The sequence below is a fragment of the Spermophilus citellus genome, assembly GCF_964194105.1.
Source record: "Spermophilus citellus genome assembly, chromosome: 3".
In the NCBI taxonomy this organism is placed as follows: domain Eukaryota; kingdom Metazoa; phylum Chordata; class Mammalia; order Rodentia; family Sciuridae; genus Spermophilus; species Spermophilus citellus.
Genome location: NC_138184.1, coordinates 211,243,144 through 211,264,931, shown reverse-complemented (window position 1 = coordinate 211,264,931; position 21,788 = coordinate 211,243,144). Strand labels below are relative to the sequence as shown.

The following is a 21,788-nucleotide window of genomic DNA, read 5'->3' as shown; positions in this document are numbered from 1 at the left end:
CCAATAAATTAGAAAGTCTACAAGAAATTAATAAATTTCTACAACACATATAACCTACCAAAATTGAACCCTAAACAGACCAATAACAGGCAATGCGATTGAAGCAGTTATAAAAAGTCTACCAAAAAAGATAAGCTCAATAACAGGCAGTTTCATAGTCTAATATTACCAGATATTTAAAGAACTAATACTAATACTCCACAAATTATTTCATGAAATACAAAGGAATGGAATGATTCCAAACTCATTCTACAAAGTCAGAATCTCCTTGATAGCAAAACCAGATAAGGACACATCATGGAAAGAAAACTACAGACCAATATCTTTGATGAATATTGATGTAAAATTCCCTAATAAAATACTAAAAAACTGAATTCAACAACACATTAAAAAGATCATACATCATGATCAAGTTGGCTTCATTCCAGGGATGCTAAGACGGTTTATCATGTGAAAATCAATAAATATAATATAACACATACACAGAACCAAGGACAAAAATCACATGATCGTCTCAATACATGCAAAAAAAAGGACTTTGCCAAAATTCCACACACCTTCATGATGGAAAAAAAGGATAGAAAAAAACTTACCTCGACATACTAAAGGTTATATATGACAAAGCCAACATCAAACTTAGAGTAAAAACCTGAAAGCATGTCCTCTAAAATCAGGAACAAGAAAAGGATGTCCATCTCCCTATTCCTAATCAATTAGTGCTTGAAATGTGAGCCAGAGCAGTTAGGCAAGAGAAAGAAGTAAGAGGGATACAAACAGGTAAGTAAAAAGTTAAATTTTACACTTTGTAAATGACATAATCCTATACTTAGAAGACACTAAAGCTTCCACAAGAAAATTTCCAGAGTTGATTTTTTAAAAAAGAAAGAAAAAGTTAACACTGTAACAGGACAGAGTCAACATGCAAATATCAATAGCTTTTCTATACACCAATATGAATCGACTGAGAAAAAAATCAGGACAATTCCATTCACTACAGCTTCAAAGAGCAAAAAATACCTAGAAATAGACCTAAAAAAAAGGGAAAAGAAAGACCTCTTCAATGAATCATAGAACACCGAATAAAATGAAGACATCGGGGGTTGGAGTTGTAGCTCAGTGGTAGAGCGCTTTCCTAGCATGTGTGAGGCACTAGGTTCGATTCTCAGCACCACATTAAAATAAGTAAATAAAATAAAGGACCAACAACAATAATTCTCAGCACCACATAACAATAAGTAAATAAAATAAAGATCCATCAACATAGAAAAATAAATAAAATAAAAATCCATCAAAAACTAAAAGAAACAATTAAAAAAAGAAGACATCAAAAAATGGAAGAAATTTATATGTTCGAGATAGGCAGATTATTATTAAATGGCCATATTACCAAAAGTGATCTACTAGTTCAAAGTAATCTCCATCAAAATACCAAAGATATTCTTCACAGAACTAGAATAAACACTCCTAAAATTCACATGAAAAGACAAAAGGCCCAAAATAATCAAACTACCCTGAGCAAAAAAAAAACAATGCTAGAGGCATCACAATACCCAATTTCAAATTCTACTACAGAGTCACAGTAACAAGAAAAGCACAGTACTTACATAAAACACACACACAGTCCAATGGGAAAGAACAAGACACAGAGATAAACCTCCAATCATCTGATTCTTGACTAAAATACCAAAAACATATAATGGAACACCTTTTAAAAACAAAAAAAAAAAAGATGCTGGGAAATACGGACATCTCTATGTAGAAGAGAGTGATCCCTAATTCTCACACTGTACAAAAGTCAATACTAAATGGAGAAAAGACCAAAGTATAACACCAGAAACTTTGTAACTATTAGGAGAAAAAGTAGGGAAACACTTTAACATATTATAACAGGAAACAACTTCCTGAACAAGACTCCTACAGCTCAGGAAATAATAGCAAGAATCAAATGTGGTGGCATCAAATGAGAAAACGCTGCACAGCTAAGGAAATAATTTAACAGAGTGAAGAGACAACCTAGAGAATGGGACAAAAACTACACTGAGATTCCATCTCACTCCAGTCAGAAGAGAATACAAATAAAAATAAAATACGGCAAAGATGCGGGGCGAAAGGAACTCTATACACTACTGGAAGAACTGTAAATTAAACACTCACTATGGAAATCTGTATAGAGGTTCCTCAAAAAACTAAAAACAGAACAAACATATGATCTAGCTATACCCTTCAGTGATATTTATCCAAAAAGAACTCAGCATATTTTAAAGATACATACATACCCATGTTTATCACTGCACAATTCATAATAGCTAGATAAGAAAATCGGTCTACATGTCCATTGACACATGAATGAATAAAGAAAATGTGACCTTATTCACACACACACACACACACACACACACACACACACGTTTTATTCAGCCACAAAGAACAAAATCATGTCATTTGCAAGAAAATAGGTGGAATTGGAGGGCATCATGTTACACAAAATAAGCCAAACTCAGAAAGATAAGAATGTCATGAAGATAGAAGGGAGACCATTAGGATAGAGGAAGAGGATTTGTGGGAGGAAAGAGAGAAGAGTAAGGAAAGTTACTGGTCAGTGACATTGATCAAATAATTTTATATGCATGTAGAATAGATCATAATGAAACACACCATTCTATACAATTAATATGTATAAATAAAAAATTATTATAAGGAAACTGAAGTTTTAAGAAAATACATAAAGTTGAATGAAATTAGAAAAACAGTTCATAATATAAATGAGAAATTCAGCAAAGAGGGATGTTGAAAAAGAATCAAAAGGAAATCTTGGAAATGAAGACCATAATAATATCAAATAAAAAATATTGTTGAAAGCTTGAATACCAGACAAGATCCAACAGAAGAAAGAATATCTAAACTTGAAAGACAGAAAGAAGACACTTTCAAGACTTTTGAGGCATCATTAAACGAATAAATATTTGAATTTTGATAGTACTTGAAGGAAAAATCAGATAAAACCTCTTTAATAAAATAATAGCCAAGAATTTCCTCAATGTAGATATTCAGGTACTGAAGTCCTATAGACAAAACCAGAAAAGATCATCACCATGACATATTATGTTACAGTCAAACTGTCATAATAAGAAGACAGAGAGAATTTTAAAACCCATAAGAGAAAAGCAGCAAGTCACACTCAAGAAGTTCTCCTTAGACTAAGAAAAGATTTCTTAGAAGAAACCTTACAACCCAGAAAGGAGTGCAGTGACATATTCTAAGTTCTAAAAGAAAATAACAGCCAACCAAGAATACTATACACAAGAAAGTTATCCTTCAAAAACAAAAAAAAGAGACAAAGGCTTTCAAGACAAGTAAAAAATGAAGGAATTCAACACCAGATGACCTACAAGAAGAGTCCTACATCCAGAAGCAAAGTAAAGGTTAAATACCAGAGTAAAAATATGTGAAAGTATAAAACTCACTGGAAGAGCAGGTTCACAAACAAAAACTACAAACGGATAAAATCTTATCAACACAAAAAACCACCACACCTCATAGATAAACCACAAGAAAGGAAGACTGACATCAAAAGATATTCAAAACAGGGCTGGGGTTGTGGCTCAGTGGTAAAGTGCTTGCCTGGCACCTGTGAGGCACTGGGTTCGATCCTCAGCACCACATAAGGAAGGAAGGAAGGAAGGAAGGAAGGAAGGAAGGAAGGAAGGAAGGAAGGAAGGAAGGAAGGAAGGAAGGGAAGGAAAGAAAGGAAGGAAAGGAAGGAAAGGAAGGAAGGAAGATATTCAAAACAAATAGAATTTTTTTTAAATGTCAGGTGTAAGTCCTGACGTATCAACAATTTTGAAGGAATTAAAGATACAGAATAGATAAAAATCAAAATCCAATGATAAGCTACCATAAAAACTTTACAGGTAAAGATACATATAGATCAAAAGGAAAAAGATGGGAAAAGATATTCTATGCAAATGGAAACCAAAAACAAGCAAAACTAGCCATACTTAGACAAAATACACTTAAAGACAAAACCCATAAAAAGAAATGAGGGTCACTAGATAATGATGAAGGGCTCAAGTCAAGAAGATATAATGATTACAACTATAGATGCCCCTAATGCCAGAGCACCTAAATACACAAAATTTTATAAGATGAACATTTTTAGATCTATAGCGAGAAATGGGATCCAATAAAATAACAGTCGTAACTGACAATACCCTTTCATCAATGAACAGATTATCTAGCATCACCCTCAAAAAACTCAGAATTAAACCATACTACAGACAAAATGAACCTAGCAAACATTTCACCTAGTTGCTACAAAATACACACTTTTTTGATTAGCATATTTTACATTCCATAGAGTAGATGATCTATTATTATACCACAAAACCAGACTCAACAAATTAAAAACTCAAAAACGTGTCATATCATGTATCTTTTCAGACCACAATGCAATAAAACAAGAAAGAAACAAAAACATCTTCATGGAGACTAACCAACATACTATTAAATAATACACTGATAGTCAAAAGGGAATTTGAAAACTTTCTTGAAACAAATGAAAACAAAAACACAGCTTATTTAAACAAAGGATATAGTCAAAGCAATTCTATGAGGGATTATAGTAATAAACACCTACACTGCAAAAATAGAAAGATATAAAATTTAAAAAACTGCCAGTGTATCTTAAAAACCTAGAAAAGCAAGAATAAGCCAAACTCAAAATTAGTATAAAAGAAATAACAAAGACAAAAGCAGAAATGAGTGAACTAAAGACAGAAAAATAGAGCAATACAGAAAAGATCAAAGAAATTGAAAAAAAAATTTAAGGATAAACAAAATGACCAAAACTTTAACTAGACTTTTCAAGGGAAAAAAAAGACCCAATAATAAAATTAGAAATGAGAAAGGAGACATCACAACTGTTACCACAAAAATATGAAGGATCATAAGGGACTGTTGTTATAAACAACTATGCACCAACAAATTGGAAAACCTACAAGAAATGGTTAAATTTCTGGACATATGTAACTTAAAAAAATAGAAACATGAAGACACAGAAACCCTAAACAGACCAATAACAAGTAATGATGATGAATAAAGCCTCCCAGAAAAGCAAAGTCCATGACCAGATGGCTTCACTGTGGAATTCTACTGAACTTTTAAGAAGAACTAATTCCAATTCTTCTCAAACTGTTCAAAACCAAAAAATAAAAGCAAGGGAATTCTAAACTCATTCTACAAAGCCAGCACTGTAGATACTGAAACTAGGACTCAACAAAAAAAAAAAAGAAAACTATGGACCAACATCTCCAAAGAACATAATGTAAAAATTCTCATCCACTTACTACCAAATTAAATCCAACATAACATCAAAAACATCATTCATACCCTGGTGCAGTAGTGCACACCAATAATCTCAGAGGCACGGGAGGTGGAGGCAGGAGAATGGCAACCTAGTGAGGTACTGAGCAACTCAGGGAGACCCTGTCTCTAGATAAAATATTTTTGTAAAGGACTGGGGAGTGGTTCGTGGTTAAGCACCCTTGGGTTCAATCCCTGGTACCCTAAACATTAACAAAAACAAAAAATATCATTCATCACGATCAAATAGGAGTTATCCTAGAGAAGCAAGTATGATTCAATGATTCAACACACATGAATCAATAAATATGATATATCAACAAAATGAAAGACAAATATCATATGATTATATCAATATATACATAAAAATACTTAATAAAACTCAATATCCTTTCATGAACAAAAAAAAGGCTGAATATATCGGGTATACAAAGAATACAATTCAACATAATAAAGACTATTCACAAGAATCCCATGGCCAACCTTATACTGAATAAAGTCTCTGACATTGGGAAAAAGATAAAGATGTCTGCTCCCCAAGAAATCACAGCTAAAGTAATGAGACAAAAGAAGGAAATAAAAGGAATACATATAGGAAGGGAGAAGTCAAATGATCCCTATTTACAGATGACATGATTCTATATAGAGAGAAACCTCAAGTTTGTACCAAGAGAATATTAAAATTTATTTTAAAAAATCAGTTACCAAATTAAAACAACAACATATAAAAATCAGTAGCATTTTATATACCAATAATATATTTCTGAAAAAGAAATCATGAAAGCAATCCCATTCACAACAGCTACAGAAAAATAAAATAACAAGCAATAAATTTAACCAAGAAAGTAAAAAACATCTACAATGAGGGAACAAAACTAATGAAAGAAATTGTGACAAAAACAAATATTTCACACATTCATGGTATGAAAAAATTAATATTGTTACAATGTCCACACCGCCCAAAGCAATTTACAGACTCAATACAATCCCCATCAAAATATCAATAACTAGAAAAAAAATTCTAAAATTCGTATGGAAGCACGAAAGACCCAAAATAGTTAAAAACAAGCTTGGACAGAAAGAACAAAAGTAGTGACATCATAAGACTTGGCTTCAAAATACACTTCAAAGCTATAGTAACCAAAACAGCATGATACTGGCATGAAAACAGACACATAGGCCAATGGAACAGAATAGGGTGCCCAAAAATAACCAATGCATTTACAACCAATTTATTCTAGACAAAAGCACCAAAAACGTACACTGGAGAAAGGAAAGCATCTTAAATAAATACTAATGGGAAAAGTGGGTAATCACATGTGGAATATTGAAAGTTGACCCCTATTTCTCATGCTCTATAAAAATCAATTCAAAATAGATCAAAGACCAAAATGTAAAAACTGAAACTAACAAACTACTAGAAGAAATACTTCAAGATATCAGTATAGGCAACAAATTTTTGGAAAAATCACCAAAGCATAGGAAACAAAACCAAAAAATAGACAAGTGGGACAATAACAAACTAAGAAGCAAGCTTCCACAGAGCAAAGGAAACAAAGAGACACATAAACAGAAAAAAAATTTTTTTTGGAGCTCTGCATTTAACAAACGATTAATATCAAGAACATATAAGAAAACAAAGGGCTGGGGATATGGCTCAAGCGGTAGTGCGCTCGCCTGGCATGCGTGCGGCCCGGGTTCGATCCTCAGCACCACATACAAATAAAGATGTTGTGTCCATGGAAAAACTGAAAAATAAATATTGGGCTGGGGATGTGGCTCAAGCGGTAGCGCGCTCGCCTGGCATGTGTACAGCCCAGGTTCGATCCCCAGCACCACATACAAAGATGTTGTGTCCACCAAAAACTAAAAAATAAATATTAAAATTCTCAAAAAAAAAAACCAAAAAAAAACAAAAACTCAGTAACAAAAGAGCAAATAACCTAATTTAAAAATAGGCAAGTGATCCATGAATATAGTTTTCTCAAAAGAAATTCATAAACATGGTATGTAACACAGTGGTGGAAAATGCACAAGGCCGTGGGTCCAATATCTAATACTAGGAGTTAAAAAGAAAAAAAAAGGAGAAAGAAAGAAATGATCATCATCATAATTAATACTTAGGGAAGACCAAGTCAAAACCATAAGCTATATCTCACCCCAGTTAGAATGACTATTTAGGAAAAAAAAAAAGTACACATACAATTATACACACACACACATATGCACAGACACACAATGTGCTAGCTAGGATGTGAACAACTCTCTTAAAAACCATTGGTGGAAACATAAATTAATACCACCACTATGGAGAACACTATTAAGTTTTGTCAAAAAACATGTGAGCATGTGCTTACAGTTCTAGATACTTGAAAGGTTAAACAGAAGGTTCTCTAGAAGCAAGGAACTCCAGGTCACCCTGGGCAACATAGCAACATACATTTTTTTTAAATATTTTTTAAAATTTTAATTTGTTATATATGACAACAGAATGTCAATAGAGTACAATTTTTCATATCTCTGGTTGTACACAAAGTAAAGTCACATCCTTTGTGTCTTCATACATGTACATGGGGTAATGAAGTCCATTGCATTCATTGTCTTTCTTACCCCTGTACTCCCTCTTTTTCCCTCTCTCCTCTTTTCCCCTTTGCCCTATCTAAAGTTTATTTAATCCTCCCATCCCTCCCCCTGCCCCTGCAGCATATTATGAATCAGCATCCTTAAATCAGAGAAATCATTCAGCATTTGGTTTTTGGGGATTGGCTAATTTCACTTAGCATTATATTCTCCAATTCCATCCGTTTATCTGCAAATGCCATGATTCTACTCTCTTTTAATAATGAATAATAATCCACTGTGTATGTATACCACATTTGCTTTATCTATTCATCTACTGCAGGGCATCTAGGTTGGTTCCACAGTTTAGTTATTGTGAATTGTGCTGCTATAAACACTGATGTGGTTGTGTCCCTGTGGTATGCTGTTTTTAAGTTCTTTGGGTATAGTCCAAGGAATGGGATATCTGGGTCAAATGTTGGTTCCATTCCCAATTTTGCAAGGATTCTCCATACTGCTTTCCATATTGGCTGCACCAATTTGCAGTCCCACCAGCAATGTATGAGTGTGCCTTTTTCCCCACATCCTCGCCAACACTTACTGTTGTTTGTATTCTTAATAGCTGCCAGTCTGACTGGAGTAAGATAAAATCTTAGAGAAGTTTTGATTTGTATTTCTCTAAATGCTACAGATGTTGAACAACATTTTCATACATTTCTTGATTGATTGTATATCTTCTCCCGAAAAATGCCTGTTCAGTTCCTTGGCCCATTTATTGAGTTATTTGGGTTTTTTTGGTGAAGATTTTTAGTTCTTTATATATTCTAGAGATTAGTGCTCTATCTGACGTGTGTGTGGTAAGAATTTGTTCCCAATTAGTAGGTTATCTGTTCACCTCACTGATTGTTTCTTTTGCTGAGCAGAAACTTTTTACTTTGATGCCATCCCATTTATTGATTCTTGATATTAACTCTTGTGCTATAGGAGTCTAATATTAAGGAAGTTGGGGCCTAATCCAACATGATGGAGATTTGGGCCTACTTTTTCCTTCTAATAGACACAGTGTCTCTCGTTTAATTCCTAGGTCCTTGATCCACTTTGCGTTGAGTTTTGTGCATGGGAAGAGAAAGGGGTTTAATTTCATTTTGTTGCATATGGATTTCCAGTTTTCCCAGCACCATTTGTTGAAGACGCTGTCTTTTCTCCAATGTAAGTTTCTGGCATCTTTGTTAAATATAAGATAACTGTAATTATGTAGGTTAGTCTCTGTGTCCTCTACTCTGTACCACTGCTCTACAAGTCTATTTTGGTGCCAATACCATGCTGTTTTTGTTACTATTGCTCTGTAGTATAGTTTAAGGTCTTGTATAGTGATGCCACCTGCTTCACTCTTCTTGCTAAGGATTGGTTTAGCTATTCTGGGTCTCTTTTATTTTTTGAAATGAATTACATGACTGCTTTTCCTATTTCTATGAGGAATGTCATTGGAATTTTGATTGGAATTGCATTAAATCTGTGTAATGGTTTTGCTAATATGGGCATTTCGACAATATTAATTCTGCCTATCCAAGAACAAGGTAGATCTTTCCATCTTCTAAAGTCTTCTTTAATTTCTTCTTTTAGCCTCCTGTAATTTTTGTTGTAGAAGTCTTTCAACTATTTCGTTAAGTTGATTCCCAGCAAGAAACATTTCTAAAAAAACAAAATCTACTATATGATCCAGCTATCCCACTTCAGTGTATATACTCACAGGAAATGATGCCAACATGTAAGAGCAATACCTTCATGCTTATGTTTATTACTGCACCATTCACAATAGCTAAGCTATGGAATCATGCAGGTCAGGAGACAAATGGATGAAGAAAATGTGATGTGTATACACAATGGAATCAGTCATAAATAAGAATGAAATTCTATCAATTTCAGTCAAATGAGTGGAATTGGAGAAGATTATGGTGAGGGAAATAAGGCAGACACAGAAAGACATAGATTCCATACTTTCCCCCATATGTTGATAGCCACAAGTTGATCTGGATATAAAACAGTGGCTACTAGAGGATGGGAAATGGGGAGGTAGAGAGAGGTTGGACAATAGTACCCAAATACCATCATATTGATAAATAAGACCTAGTGGTTCTGTAGCACTGTGGAATGACTAGAGCTCATGATAACCTATTATATAATTTTACAAATAACTAAAAGACAAGGGCTCAATGGCTCCAAAAGCAAAGTAATGAAAAGGTGATAGAAATGCTACTTACCATGATTTAATCATTACATATTGTATATAACATGTATTGAGTATCACACAGTAGCCCATAAATATGTACAAATTAAATAATAATCATTATAATAAAGAGTTGGACTGGTCTTTACTGCATTCAAGTAATGTGCATGTTGAGCCAAAAAGAAAAAAATCAAGAATGCTTAACTAGCCCTAAAATACTTCACCTAGCCCTACTTCAACCATTTTACTAGCTCTATGTAAATCCACCTCCAGATCAGTTTTTGAGAATATAACACGGTAGCAATCACCATATTCTTTCCTACCAATAAAAAAAACAAAAATTATAAATAACATTTGGAGAATTTACTATATATAATATGAATGCTTTATGTATAAGGTTTAATACCTCATTTAATCCTTCAACAACCTTTAGTGGTATATATTATTCTTAACTTCACCTTTCAGCAAAGATAAATGGCCACAAGGGCCACAAGTCCACTAATCTGCAGAGTCAAAGTGGGGATTCAAGCAAAGGTCCACCTAACCCAAACTAAGACCCATGATGATAATCCACATTACCCAACACCGCCAAGGATCTTATAAACTGAAAATACTACAAATACTCTTAATTTTATTATGGGGTTCTAGAAAATGATTTAATTCATTATCCCAGACACAATCATCTTTTCAGTATGAGTGAAAGAAATCATTCCACCACACCATTCTTTCAGGAAAGTATTCTGGGACCCTCTGGGAAGAAGGCAGCTACATAAATATGTTATCATAATAATCCTAATCTGACTGTATAGCTATGGATTCCTATTTTGAAGACATATAAATAAAGGAAAATGATTAAAAGACATTCCAAAATCTCTATAATCTTAGGAAGGCTTAGAAATGAAAAATTTATTTTAGTCACAAGTCTTGTGACTGTCAGCTAAAGTGCTTCAAAACTACTCACACTGGCTTGGTTTCCACTGATTGAATGCAATTATGAATTGACTTCTATGGGCTGATAAATCAGAACTTGTGTAAGTGGTTTTCAAAGCTCTCTGCAATCTTGGTATGATACAGATTTCTACACGCAAATTTTCTTTGAGAAAAAAAGTTTATAAAAATATTAACTATCACAAAATACCTTCCTGGCTAGCTTATACCACTGGGAAGAAGCCACTATTCTTATATTAATAATTCTTCCAGAATTAATCAGTCATTCATTGTACATTAGAACCAGCAGCTGGAGTGTTTTCAGTGATAATGAAACCTGTAACAAGGCATCTTCAGCCGTCTTTTCAAGACAATAAGGGAATTAAAATTTCAATTTAAATGCAGAGGTTTGAAACACGCTTCACTGGCAAAATTACTTCAATTAATGTGAGTGGAATACAAAGGACAGACTGCAGAAATGTGATGCAGCAACCAGAAATTATGTCATTAATGTGCTTGCATCAACCCAGTACAATGACTGCAAAGGTCTAATTTAAACCGTACATATCACAAAGCTACAGGCTACAATATTAATCAAGTCTCTGATTTCAATGTGACGGATACAGGCTTCTTGTTGGATCACTTCTAGCTTTTCATAAGCCAACAGCAGCTGTTTACCTTGAAGAAGGAAACAAAAGGCCAGACCTATTTGCAGACATTCCCTGTCATGACAATTTAATTATTTTATGCAATACTTGGGTTATCATATCAAAAGAAGAAATAAATATCCACCTAGAAGCCAAGCCTATAGCTACCAGGCCAGTCTGACGGTGAAACGAGAACAGCAGGAGATGGCAAGAGCCAGGGGTCACCACTGATTTATTTACTCTAGAATATTAACCCATACTGAGTATGGATCAAATTACTACATATCTGCATCTGCACCTGCCTAAAATGAAAATGCAAAATCTCAGACAAACAAATCCAAGGAAATTAGGGGGTTTTAAAAGACTAGATTGTTTTGTCATTACTTTCCACCAAGGTCTTTTAGCAAAGATTTCCATTTGGACCCTTGAGATTCTTTAAATAGATTTTACTTTGGATGGCACATAACCATGGGCAAAGAAAATGTGATCTTTTTTTATATGAAGTCCAATGAAAGAGCATTATTAACCTTATTCTTCACTCTTATATATAAAAGACTACGTTGAAGAATACTTCCAACCTTTTAGGCACACTTTAAATCCTACCTCCATGAAATCTTTGTGATTGGGATATTCAAACAATTGCTTATTTGGAACATGCCAACCCCTCAGATCATGCAAACAAATACCACATCTGAAAAATGGCAATAATATTAGAGCCTTATTTCTTATAAGGTTATGGAGAGCATTAAATGAATTAACAAATTATAACATACATATTAGCTAAATATATATTAGATGTTATAATTATTGTTATTCATTTAAATAGTACTAAGAAGAATGGTCAGAAACAGGATGTTTATTTTTTAAAAAAAAAGAAAAAACCCACTAACCAGAGAAGAAAAAGCATACCAGAGCCCCTAGAACAGAAACACCTTTCACTCCACTAGTATTAAAGGTTTTCACATAGTTACTCATTTTGGCTAACAATTTGTGAACTCTGACCACATGGACTGCACTATGCTAGGCACAGGGCAGACAACAATAGATAAGAACCAGCCCTACCTTCAATGACCTACCACACAAACAAAATCAATTATATTATAATGAATAACACAATGGTTAAGGAAACATTTAAAAAAAAAGCACCTAAGTGTTTGAGGCTTTCAGAGAGTCGATAAAATCTTAGAGAATATGTCACCATTTTCCAGGGAGACAGAATTGTGAGTCATGTCAGGAAAAAACACATGGGCGATTAAAAAAGAGACATCTATGCGATCCTTACATACCAGCAATGAATAACTAGAAACTATTATTAATAAAGAACTATTGGTTTTAAAAGCCTCAAAAAATATGATACCCAGATTAAATCCATCAAAATACACACAATATTTCTAAAGACATAACTAAGCACTATTAAAGGACATTAAACAAAGTCTTTAATAAATGAGGCACATCCAATTAACGGACAAGAAGCCTCAATATTGCTAACATGGAGATTCTCTTAATTTTAATGAAAATTCTATTACACTTTCTGTGGAATTCAACAAGTTGGCACTGAAATTGCTATGGAAGAGTAAAAGGTAAAGAACAGCACATACAGAAAGTGAATGTCTTCACTTCCTGTCAGGATGTATTATAAAGTTACAATAATTAAATCAGCGTGCTTTGGTGGAGGTATGAGACCAAATTGAATAAAATAAAGAACCTGGAATCACATCTAAGCATATGTGAAAATTTGGCATGTGACAAAGAGCATTATAAATCAGTACAAACATGATTCAATAAAGAGTCTGCGCCTATTGGCTATCCAGAAGAAAAATAAAATTAGATCCATAGATCATACCATATAGAAAATAGTCTTTGGAAAGATTAAAGAAGAGAACACACGAACTAAAAAGAATAAATTTTAAAAAGATTTTAAAAAAAGAGAACATAAGAGTTTATCTTTGAGACATTGAGATTAAAAACATTCTTAAAACAAAAGCACCTAATATAAATGAACAAGATTGAGAAACTTCATGGCATTAAAATTTGTTTAATTTTCTAACAAAAGACACCACAAAGTAAAAAGATGAATCACCAACTGGAAGAAGATATTTATAATCCACCTGCTGACAAAGGATTAGTATCCAGAATATATAAACAACTATAAATAGGAAGAAAAAGGAACAAAACTTCTGGGAAACATACCATATGCACTCACCCTGTTGTGAAGGCAACTATGGTTCCTTGCCACCCCAATTCCCACCACCCTAACCACATGATTTTGGTTAAACCCGATGACCATGGTACCCAAACTGGCTCAACCTAAGTCTCAATTATTTAACTATGAAAAGATATTATTTTCTTCTGCAAAGCAATCTTTGCAATATGATCCCATGTTTTTCAATCAGGAACAAAAGGTTATTTTCTTATGAAAAGCTGAAAAAATGTGGACTACAGCCTATATCACTTCTCCCTGCACACCCACGCCCTTTCATACATGTGGAAGAGATCAGCCTACAGTAGAACAAGAAAACATGCAGAGAGAGCATACAGTGACATTTCATGTATATATTTTTAGCAGATTGGTTACATAAGCCAAGCAGTTCTTTGTACTTATGTTAGTGCCAGTTTGGATCTTCATGTTCTCCAAAGGCCATGTGTTGAAGGGTTGGTCCCCAGTCTGTAACCCTTCAGGGAGATGGTGGAACCTTTAGGAGATGGGATCTAGTAGAAAGAAGTTAGGGCATCAGGAGTATGACCCTGTAGGGGATACTGGGAACCCAACCCCTTCCTCTTTCTTTGCTTCCCAGCTGCCATGAGGCAACAGCTTCCTCTGTCACCTATTCCTGCAATTATATACTGCCTCTCCACAGGCAAAGGCAATGGGACCAAATCACCAAGGACTGAACCTTCGAAAACTGTGAGTCAAAATGAGCCTTTATATTCTTATGAGCTAATTTACCTCAGCTATTTCAAACAATAATTGTAAAGCTAACTAACACAGCTAGCTAGCATTGAATTTCTAACTTATGACCAATAATTTAATGAAGTTATATAATGAAGTCCTGAAGAAAAATATGTCAAAAAGGGAGGAGGGGGGTATATCCATAATTCATTAGCCTTTAAGTAAATAAATTAGCCCTTGAGTAATAAGACCAAAAAACAAAAATCTGAAATCCTAAAATGAACATAACCCAGAAATATAGTCGAGCAACTATTTCAATACATGGCACTTCACTTACATAAATGCAGGCCTACTCCCAAATAATCATGATGCAAATGGATGCATATATGCTTCACAAATATGTATGAATTTATCTATTGCAATTGCTGTTTCTTAATAATTTAGCACAACTATGCATTAACCAACACTAAAGGTGAAAAGTAATTTTTTTCCGTCAGACAACCTAGAGTCATTATTAAGATGTCACTTTAAATAAGATGCTGGAAACAACCAATTCTCTTGCCACTCCCCAGAGCAAACCACTATTAACCTTCTTCCCCTGTGGAAATTGACCAGGCAGTCCATTCAGAACCAGGTTTTAACATATGATAGCACTTCTCAAACTTTGGTTATGACATTACCTTAAAAACTTATGAAACACTTTTAGCAAAACCCTTCTTGGGAGTCTAAATTAGTTGGAACCACTTAGAACATTGCCTTCAAATTCCCACCAATTTCCTTTAGGGATTTTTTTTTTTTTCCAGTGTAACAGTGAAAGTAATCTGATAAAACAAAGAAAAAGGGTTTCACTTCTTGAGGAAAAAAAAAAAAAGTAAATGCAGTCAATCTGCTGCTGAGAACTTCTGTAGTCCTCAGCCAACTTTGAGCAGTAAAAGTGGGTGTTTACACATGTAGAATGGGCAAAAGATAGAGCAGCCCTCTGTAAGAGCCACAGGCCCTGGAAAAGTTAGATTACTTGGGAGCAAAATCTGCATTTCTATTTTTCATTCATCTGCTTGACACTCACCAACAACCACAATCTCCTCAGAACTTTCATACAGTTAAAAAACAGCAAAACTTAGCCAGGCGCAGTGGTGCACGCCTATAATCCCAGAGGCTCCAGAGCCTGAAGCAGGAGGATCTCGAGTTCAAAGCCAGCCTCAGCAAAAGCAAGGCACTAAATAACTCAGTGAGACCCTGTCCATTAAAAAAAAAAAAAAAAATGCAAAATAGGGCTGGGGATATGGCTCAGTAGTCAAGTGCTCCTGAGTTCAATCCCTAGTACCCCCCACCAAAAAAAAATAGCAGAACTTAATGGACTATGATAGAGGCTAAAAGCTAAGTTGTAAAGGGCTTCTGTTTAACAAGGTAACTTCTAGGAATCATCTCAAAAAAATGATTTTCTTTCTTATCAATTGAAAATTTAAAAAAAAAAAAAAAGCCCTAATGTAAAAATTCCTTAAAGACTTTGTGGAGAACCAGATTTATAAATCTTTGTAAGTTTTATGTCATACAGATTTTATTCCTTAAAATGAGATTCATTATCTTCCTCTAAAGCAAAAAGAACACTTCTTATTACCATTCCAACATGATTTAAATACTGGTTTCTTTCCATTATATTTCTGGCTATTGTTCCAAAGGTAGAAAATACATAAATAACAATCATCTACCATTTCAAACACTGAAATTAGGAAAAGAACCAGCCAGGCTTCACATGTGAGGACTAGTGAATCCTAAGAAGGCACTTTGTAATGTGCTGCATGCATTACAGGATTCACAGGAAACAAAAAAAGAGTACTTTTAAGATAATTTATCTTAGCAGAAATGACCCTCAAAACAGGCTGTTCTCTTACCAGCATGTCAGTGGCACTGAGATAGTGCTTGCTGGCCATGCACTGTTCCAGCTTTTGAGGTACTTGCTTGATGTTCTCGATTTCATCTAGCAGGTTCAGGACATGCTTGTGTTCAATTCCTTCAATCCACAGTTTCCGAAGTTCATCTCGTTTGCAGTGCAGTAACATCTTGCACGAAAGAAGATTCTCTTTTACCTACAATAAAACAGATTCAGTCTTGAGCCAGTCTAAACCCATAATCTAGTTAGCATTCCTCAGTGGTTCCACTATGCAAAACAGTTTCTAATTCCCACTCCCACTTATTTCCCTTGGTTGGTCTGCTTATAAAATTCCAATCCTGGTTTTGACACTGACTTACTTGGGTGCATCTCTACCTCTTTGTGCCTGTATTTTCTCTACCATGAAATGAGAAAACTACTCCTAACATACCTTTGAATGAATCTAGAAATAATTACTACAAATATAAAGCACTCTGAAAATATAAAGCACCACATAAATGTTAATATATATAAAAAGGGAATAGTTAATGTAAGTTCAAAGCCATTATTCCTTCTCCAATCTTCCTTGAAGATGTCTGATTCAGCTGATAGGTCACTTGGTCCACTTCTAACTCTACAACGTTAGGCAAATTTACAAGTAAGGAGCTGAGCACTCTTCTCAATTGCCTACAATAAAAATAACCCACTTCTAAAAAAGAGTAGGCATATCCAGATATAATCTTAAAATTAAAGAACATACCAAAGATTTTTGCCTTTATATTCTGAAAATCAGATATTAAATAAGACAATCTCCAGCATTCTGAAGGTCTGTCCAGTGTCCTGACTAGCATAGGCACAACACGACAAAATTAAAGGGCAAGGAGTGGAATAAGGGGGAGACTCACAATACACATGGTAAGAGTAAGGGTTTTTTAACTGATTTATTTATTTCAATTAGGCACATATGACAGCTGAATGCATTTTGATTCATTGTGCACAATTGCAGCACAACTTTATATTTCTCTGGTTGTACACAATATAGTGTCACACCATATGTGCAGTCATACATGTACCTAGGGTAATGATAAAGAGTAAGTCTTTATTTTGTGCCCTGATTTCTTACAACATGGAAAAAAAATTTTAATCATGACCTTTGACCATTCACAAAACTTCTTTCATATACTTTTAACAATCCTCATATATTTTATTTAAATTAAAATTCAGTATGTATTTATAGTTTTGTCTCTGGTTTGAGCTAAAATTTTTATGCCTGACTGCATCTCAAGTGTACCATGAGATGAGTTTAGGCAAATGCATAAGGTTATATAACCAAACCTTCATCAAGATGAGACATTTTCATTACGCTGGAATATCTGCCATGTTTTTGACAACTAAAAAAATCTGTATTCCTCTTCTGCAATATTTGGTGTGTGTTCATGTGCATACTCACTGACCCTCTAATTCTGCGGTTACAAACTAAATTTCCACATTTTTCTAATAAGCACAGAATATATGAAGATAGAATGCTAAGATTAAAATGTTTCTTGAGGAAGATCCTAATCCATTTCTGTAACCCCAGGATAACACCTAAATCATATTTATATGATACTCTCCCATGTTTAAAAACAAAGATTTCTTGAGTAAGAAAACTTTGTGATGTCCCAAGATAGGCATGGTAGAATGGTAGGCATGGTGGGGAGGGGTTACAGACCCCTTGAAAAATCTTACAGAAACGGCTCCCATTATCTTTATTCCTTCCTGCAATCTCACCAAAGTAAAGGCAAAGAAATTCTTTCTTAAGCAAAGAACATCAAGAAAAGAGAAGAGAGGAAGTAACCTCAAATAAGAGATAGCAACAGAATTCTAGAAGATGGATGGTGAGGGCAACTGAATTAGCAAATCAGAGAAATCTGAACACCTCAGCCTGGACTGAGAGTTTCTACCAATGAAAAAAGGCACCAGGTATGCAGAAGTTCAGCATTACAACTTTCTATAGGAGTACTTAGAGGGCCAAACTCCCATCAAGCTATCCAGACAGGTAATTCCTTTCCCTCACACTGGCCATTCTGGAGAGACTGAATTAGAAAGGATTTGAACCAGGCTGAGGGGAAGGCATGAGATGCTGGACAGAGAGCCTATTGGACAGCATGCTCCTCAGCACCTCTGGACCCTCTACCTTCTTCAGGGATCTGGCTCTAATTAACAGGAGCAGCTCAACTTTCAACCCCAACACAGGAAATTTATGATTTTCCCAGGAAAGTGTCCCAGTCCAAGTAAAAAGTCCTAATAGGGACAACTAAGGTTTCACTGAAGAAACCACCAAGTACCTGCCCAATCATCGAGCACAAACCCCAGAATATGTTCTGTGCTTCTAACCAGCTCCCTCCCTCTTGCAGACAAATGGTTAGTTTAAGGTCACCATTCAAGGAAAGCATGTAGAATGGACAGACAAGCATGTAAACAAGCAAAAAGAAAGAAGTACTGGAAGGAGTGGGGAAATAGAAACTATGCAGGAAACAGAATTTAAAAAAAAAAAAAAAGCTATAATTAACAGCCTGAGGAAAAATAAGAGACATTATTACATAAAACAGCAAAACAAGACAGGTGTTACAAAAATTTTCAGAAAGTTAAAAACAACTCTTAGAAATTTAATTACAGAAATTTTTAAATTTAATAGAAAGGATGGAAGACATTCTTGAAGAACTCTCCAAACAGAAACATACATAAACATACACAAACAACAGGTAAGAGATAAAAGAAAATGAGGAGATTGGCCTAAAAGTCCAGGAGTTCCAGGAAGAGGAAAATGAGAATAGTGGAGAAAAGGCTAATAAAATTTCACTAAAAATTTTCCCAGAACAAAAAACATGAATTCTCAAACTGAAAACGCACATCAAGTGCTCAGGGGAATGGAGTGAGAAAAGACCGCACCCAGGACACATCATCCTGAAGTCTAAGAACACCAGGGATAAAGAAACAATCTAAAAGCTTTCAAAAGGAAAAGGGGAAAGCAGGACCTATACAAAGATGTGAAAATCAGAATGACATCAGACTGTTCTCAACTGCAAGACTAAAAGCTATAATACAAAAGAACATTATACCTTCAAAATTCTGAGAGAGGATTCTTTCCCAGAAAAACAATCAATCCAACATGAGGAAAGAATAAACACATTTTCAGACATGCAAGCTCTCGAAAAGTGAATATTACATGTACCAGGCCCCAGCACATTTCTAAACAATGTGCTCTCCCAATACAGGAGACAAACAGTAGAGAAGAAACATGGGATCCGAGAAAGAGTAAAACTATTATAGAACTCAGGCAACAGGAGTATCCATTCGCTAATTCCAGAGAAAACAAAAACAGCAACAAAACTACACAAGAGAAAATGTAAGTATCGTGTGCAACTTGAAAGTAAATATTTATGTAGTTCTACAAGGTAAGCACTGATAATTTAACAAAAACCAAGATACAACTTCTATATTTAGAGAGAATGAAGGAGGAAGATGTAATAGGCTGGGGAAAGGAGGAAGGACTAAGTCCTCATCCTCCATAGCTAAAAGTCAACATAGAAGATCCCAAAGAGAAAACGCAAGAAAAAATAATGTGAGCAAACTAATAAAAACAGAAAGACCTGTGGGGCCTGTGGATTAGAAGAGTGACTAGTCAGTGCCTCTGAAGCACTAGACTTGGAATGTGGTATGATAAAGTAGGGGAATCCTGGCATCTATCACCATTTCTGGTTTTGACTTTTAAACATCTATCTCAAGGCCATTTCTGACTCTTCTTGAAGTTATTGGTTGCTGGATTAAGAACTTGAGATATTAAACTCATTTTAACTTAGTTAAAATCTTTTCACAAATGGACTTCTGATATTCTACTCATATCCTTGGTTCTCTTAGTCTCAGCTTTTTCTTCTATGTAATGGTCACCATGGAAGTAGTAAAAAATAAATTTTATGTCATACAACACTCAACTAGGCTCCTGATAAATTTTATGTCATACGACACTCAAATAGGCTCATGATAAATTAACAAACTATCAGTAAAATTTGGCAACCTCTTGTATGATTGGGAAAAGACCATTATGGCATTTCACACTAGCATATATACAATGTCATTCACTCACTTTTTACTTCTTCACACTACCTGGAAGGAAAAGTGAAAGGCAGAACTTTTCAGGACAGGTGGGCAGAAGGCAACATAGGCATCAGACTGTGCAGAAAATGAACATCACCAAAATTATTCCCTAAACTGAGGTAACACGGGTGCAAACATAAGCCACAATAACTTTTATTACAAATTATCCAGAGTCTTCAGCTTTTATATTTGTACATCACAGTTAAAAAGAACTATTATTTTAAAACTGGGGGGCTAGTCAGCAATAAAAAAAGAAGAATCAAAAAGAATCTCAAAACTACATGATAAGCAAGGCATGGGGGTGCATGTTTATAAACCCAGCAACTCAGAAAGCCAAGGCAGGAGGATCACAAGTTCAAGGCCAGCCTCAGCAATTGGAGAGCTCAAAGTCAAAGGACAGCATGCTCTTCAGCACCTCTGGACCTTCTACCTTTTTCTACTTATCTCAAAATAAAAAAACAAAAAGGGCTGGGGATGTAGCTCAGTGGTAGAGTGCCCTGGGTTTAATTCACAGTAGCAAAATAATAATAATAATAAGGAGGAGGAGGAGGAAGAGGAGGAGGAGGAGGAAGAGGAGGAGGAGGAGGAGGAGGAGGAGGAGGAGGAGATGATGATGATAAACCAGGGATAGTAGTAGATGCCTAAAATCCTAGTGACTGGGAGGCTGAGAAAATGGAATCACAAATTCTAGTCCAGCCTGGGCAATTTAACAAGAAACTCAGCAACTTAGCAAGACCCAGTCTCAAATAAATAATAATAATTTTTTTAAAGAGTTGGGGTAGTTCAGTGGTAAAACAACGTAAGCATAAGAATCCAGATGCAAAAGAAGGTATAAAGTATAAAGTTCTAGAACAGGCAAAAACTGAATCCAATTTCAAATTCATAGTAGCTTGTAACAAGATATGGGAAAGAAGCGACTGTATAGAGGCAGTAGAGAACACTCTAGGGCAATGGTAATACGTTCAAGGATATACACACTTGCCAAATTCACTGAACTATACTCTCAAAATACATGCTTCTAGTATATCTAAATTAGATCTAGACAAAGATGGGGACTACAGCCATTATAAAAAAAATAGTATGGCAGTTTCTCAAAAAATTAAAATAGAACTAACTACCAGATGATAGAGCAATCCCCCTAGCGTGTATACAGTCCCCAATTTATCATGC

The 21,788-nt window shown here is 34.8% G+C and overlaps 1 protein-coding gene across 1 annotated transcript in view; it reads right to left on the bottom strand.

The window, feature by feature from the left end:
* Positions 1-21,788, bottom strand: part of EXOC4 (exocyst complex component 4) — an 816,673-nt gene that overhangs the window by 760,746 nt on the left and 34,139 nt on the right. Inside the window, exon 3 of the mRNA XM_081287653.1 lies at positions 16,504-16,698. Coding sequence (XP_081143779.1) covers positions 16,504-16,698 — 195 coding nt within the window. The remainder of the gene's footprint in view (positions 1-16,503; positions 16,699-21,788) is intronic.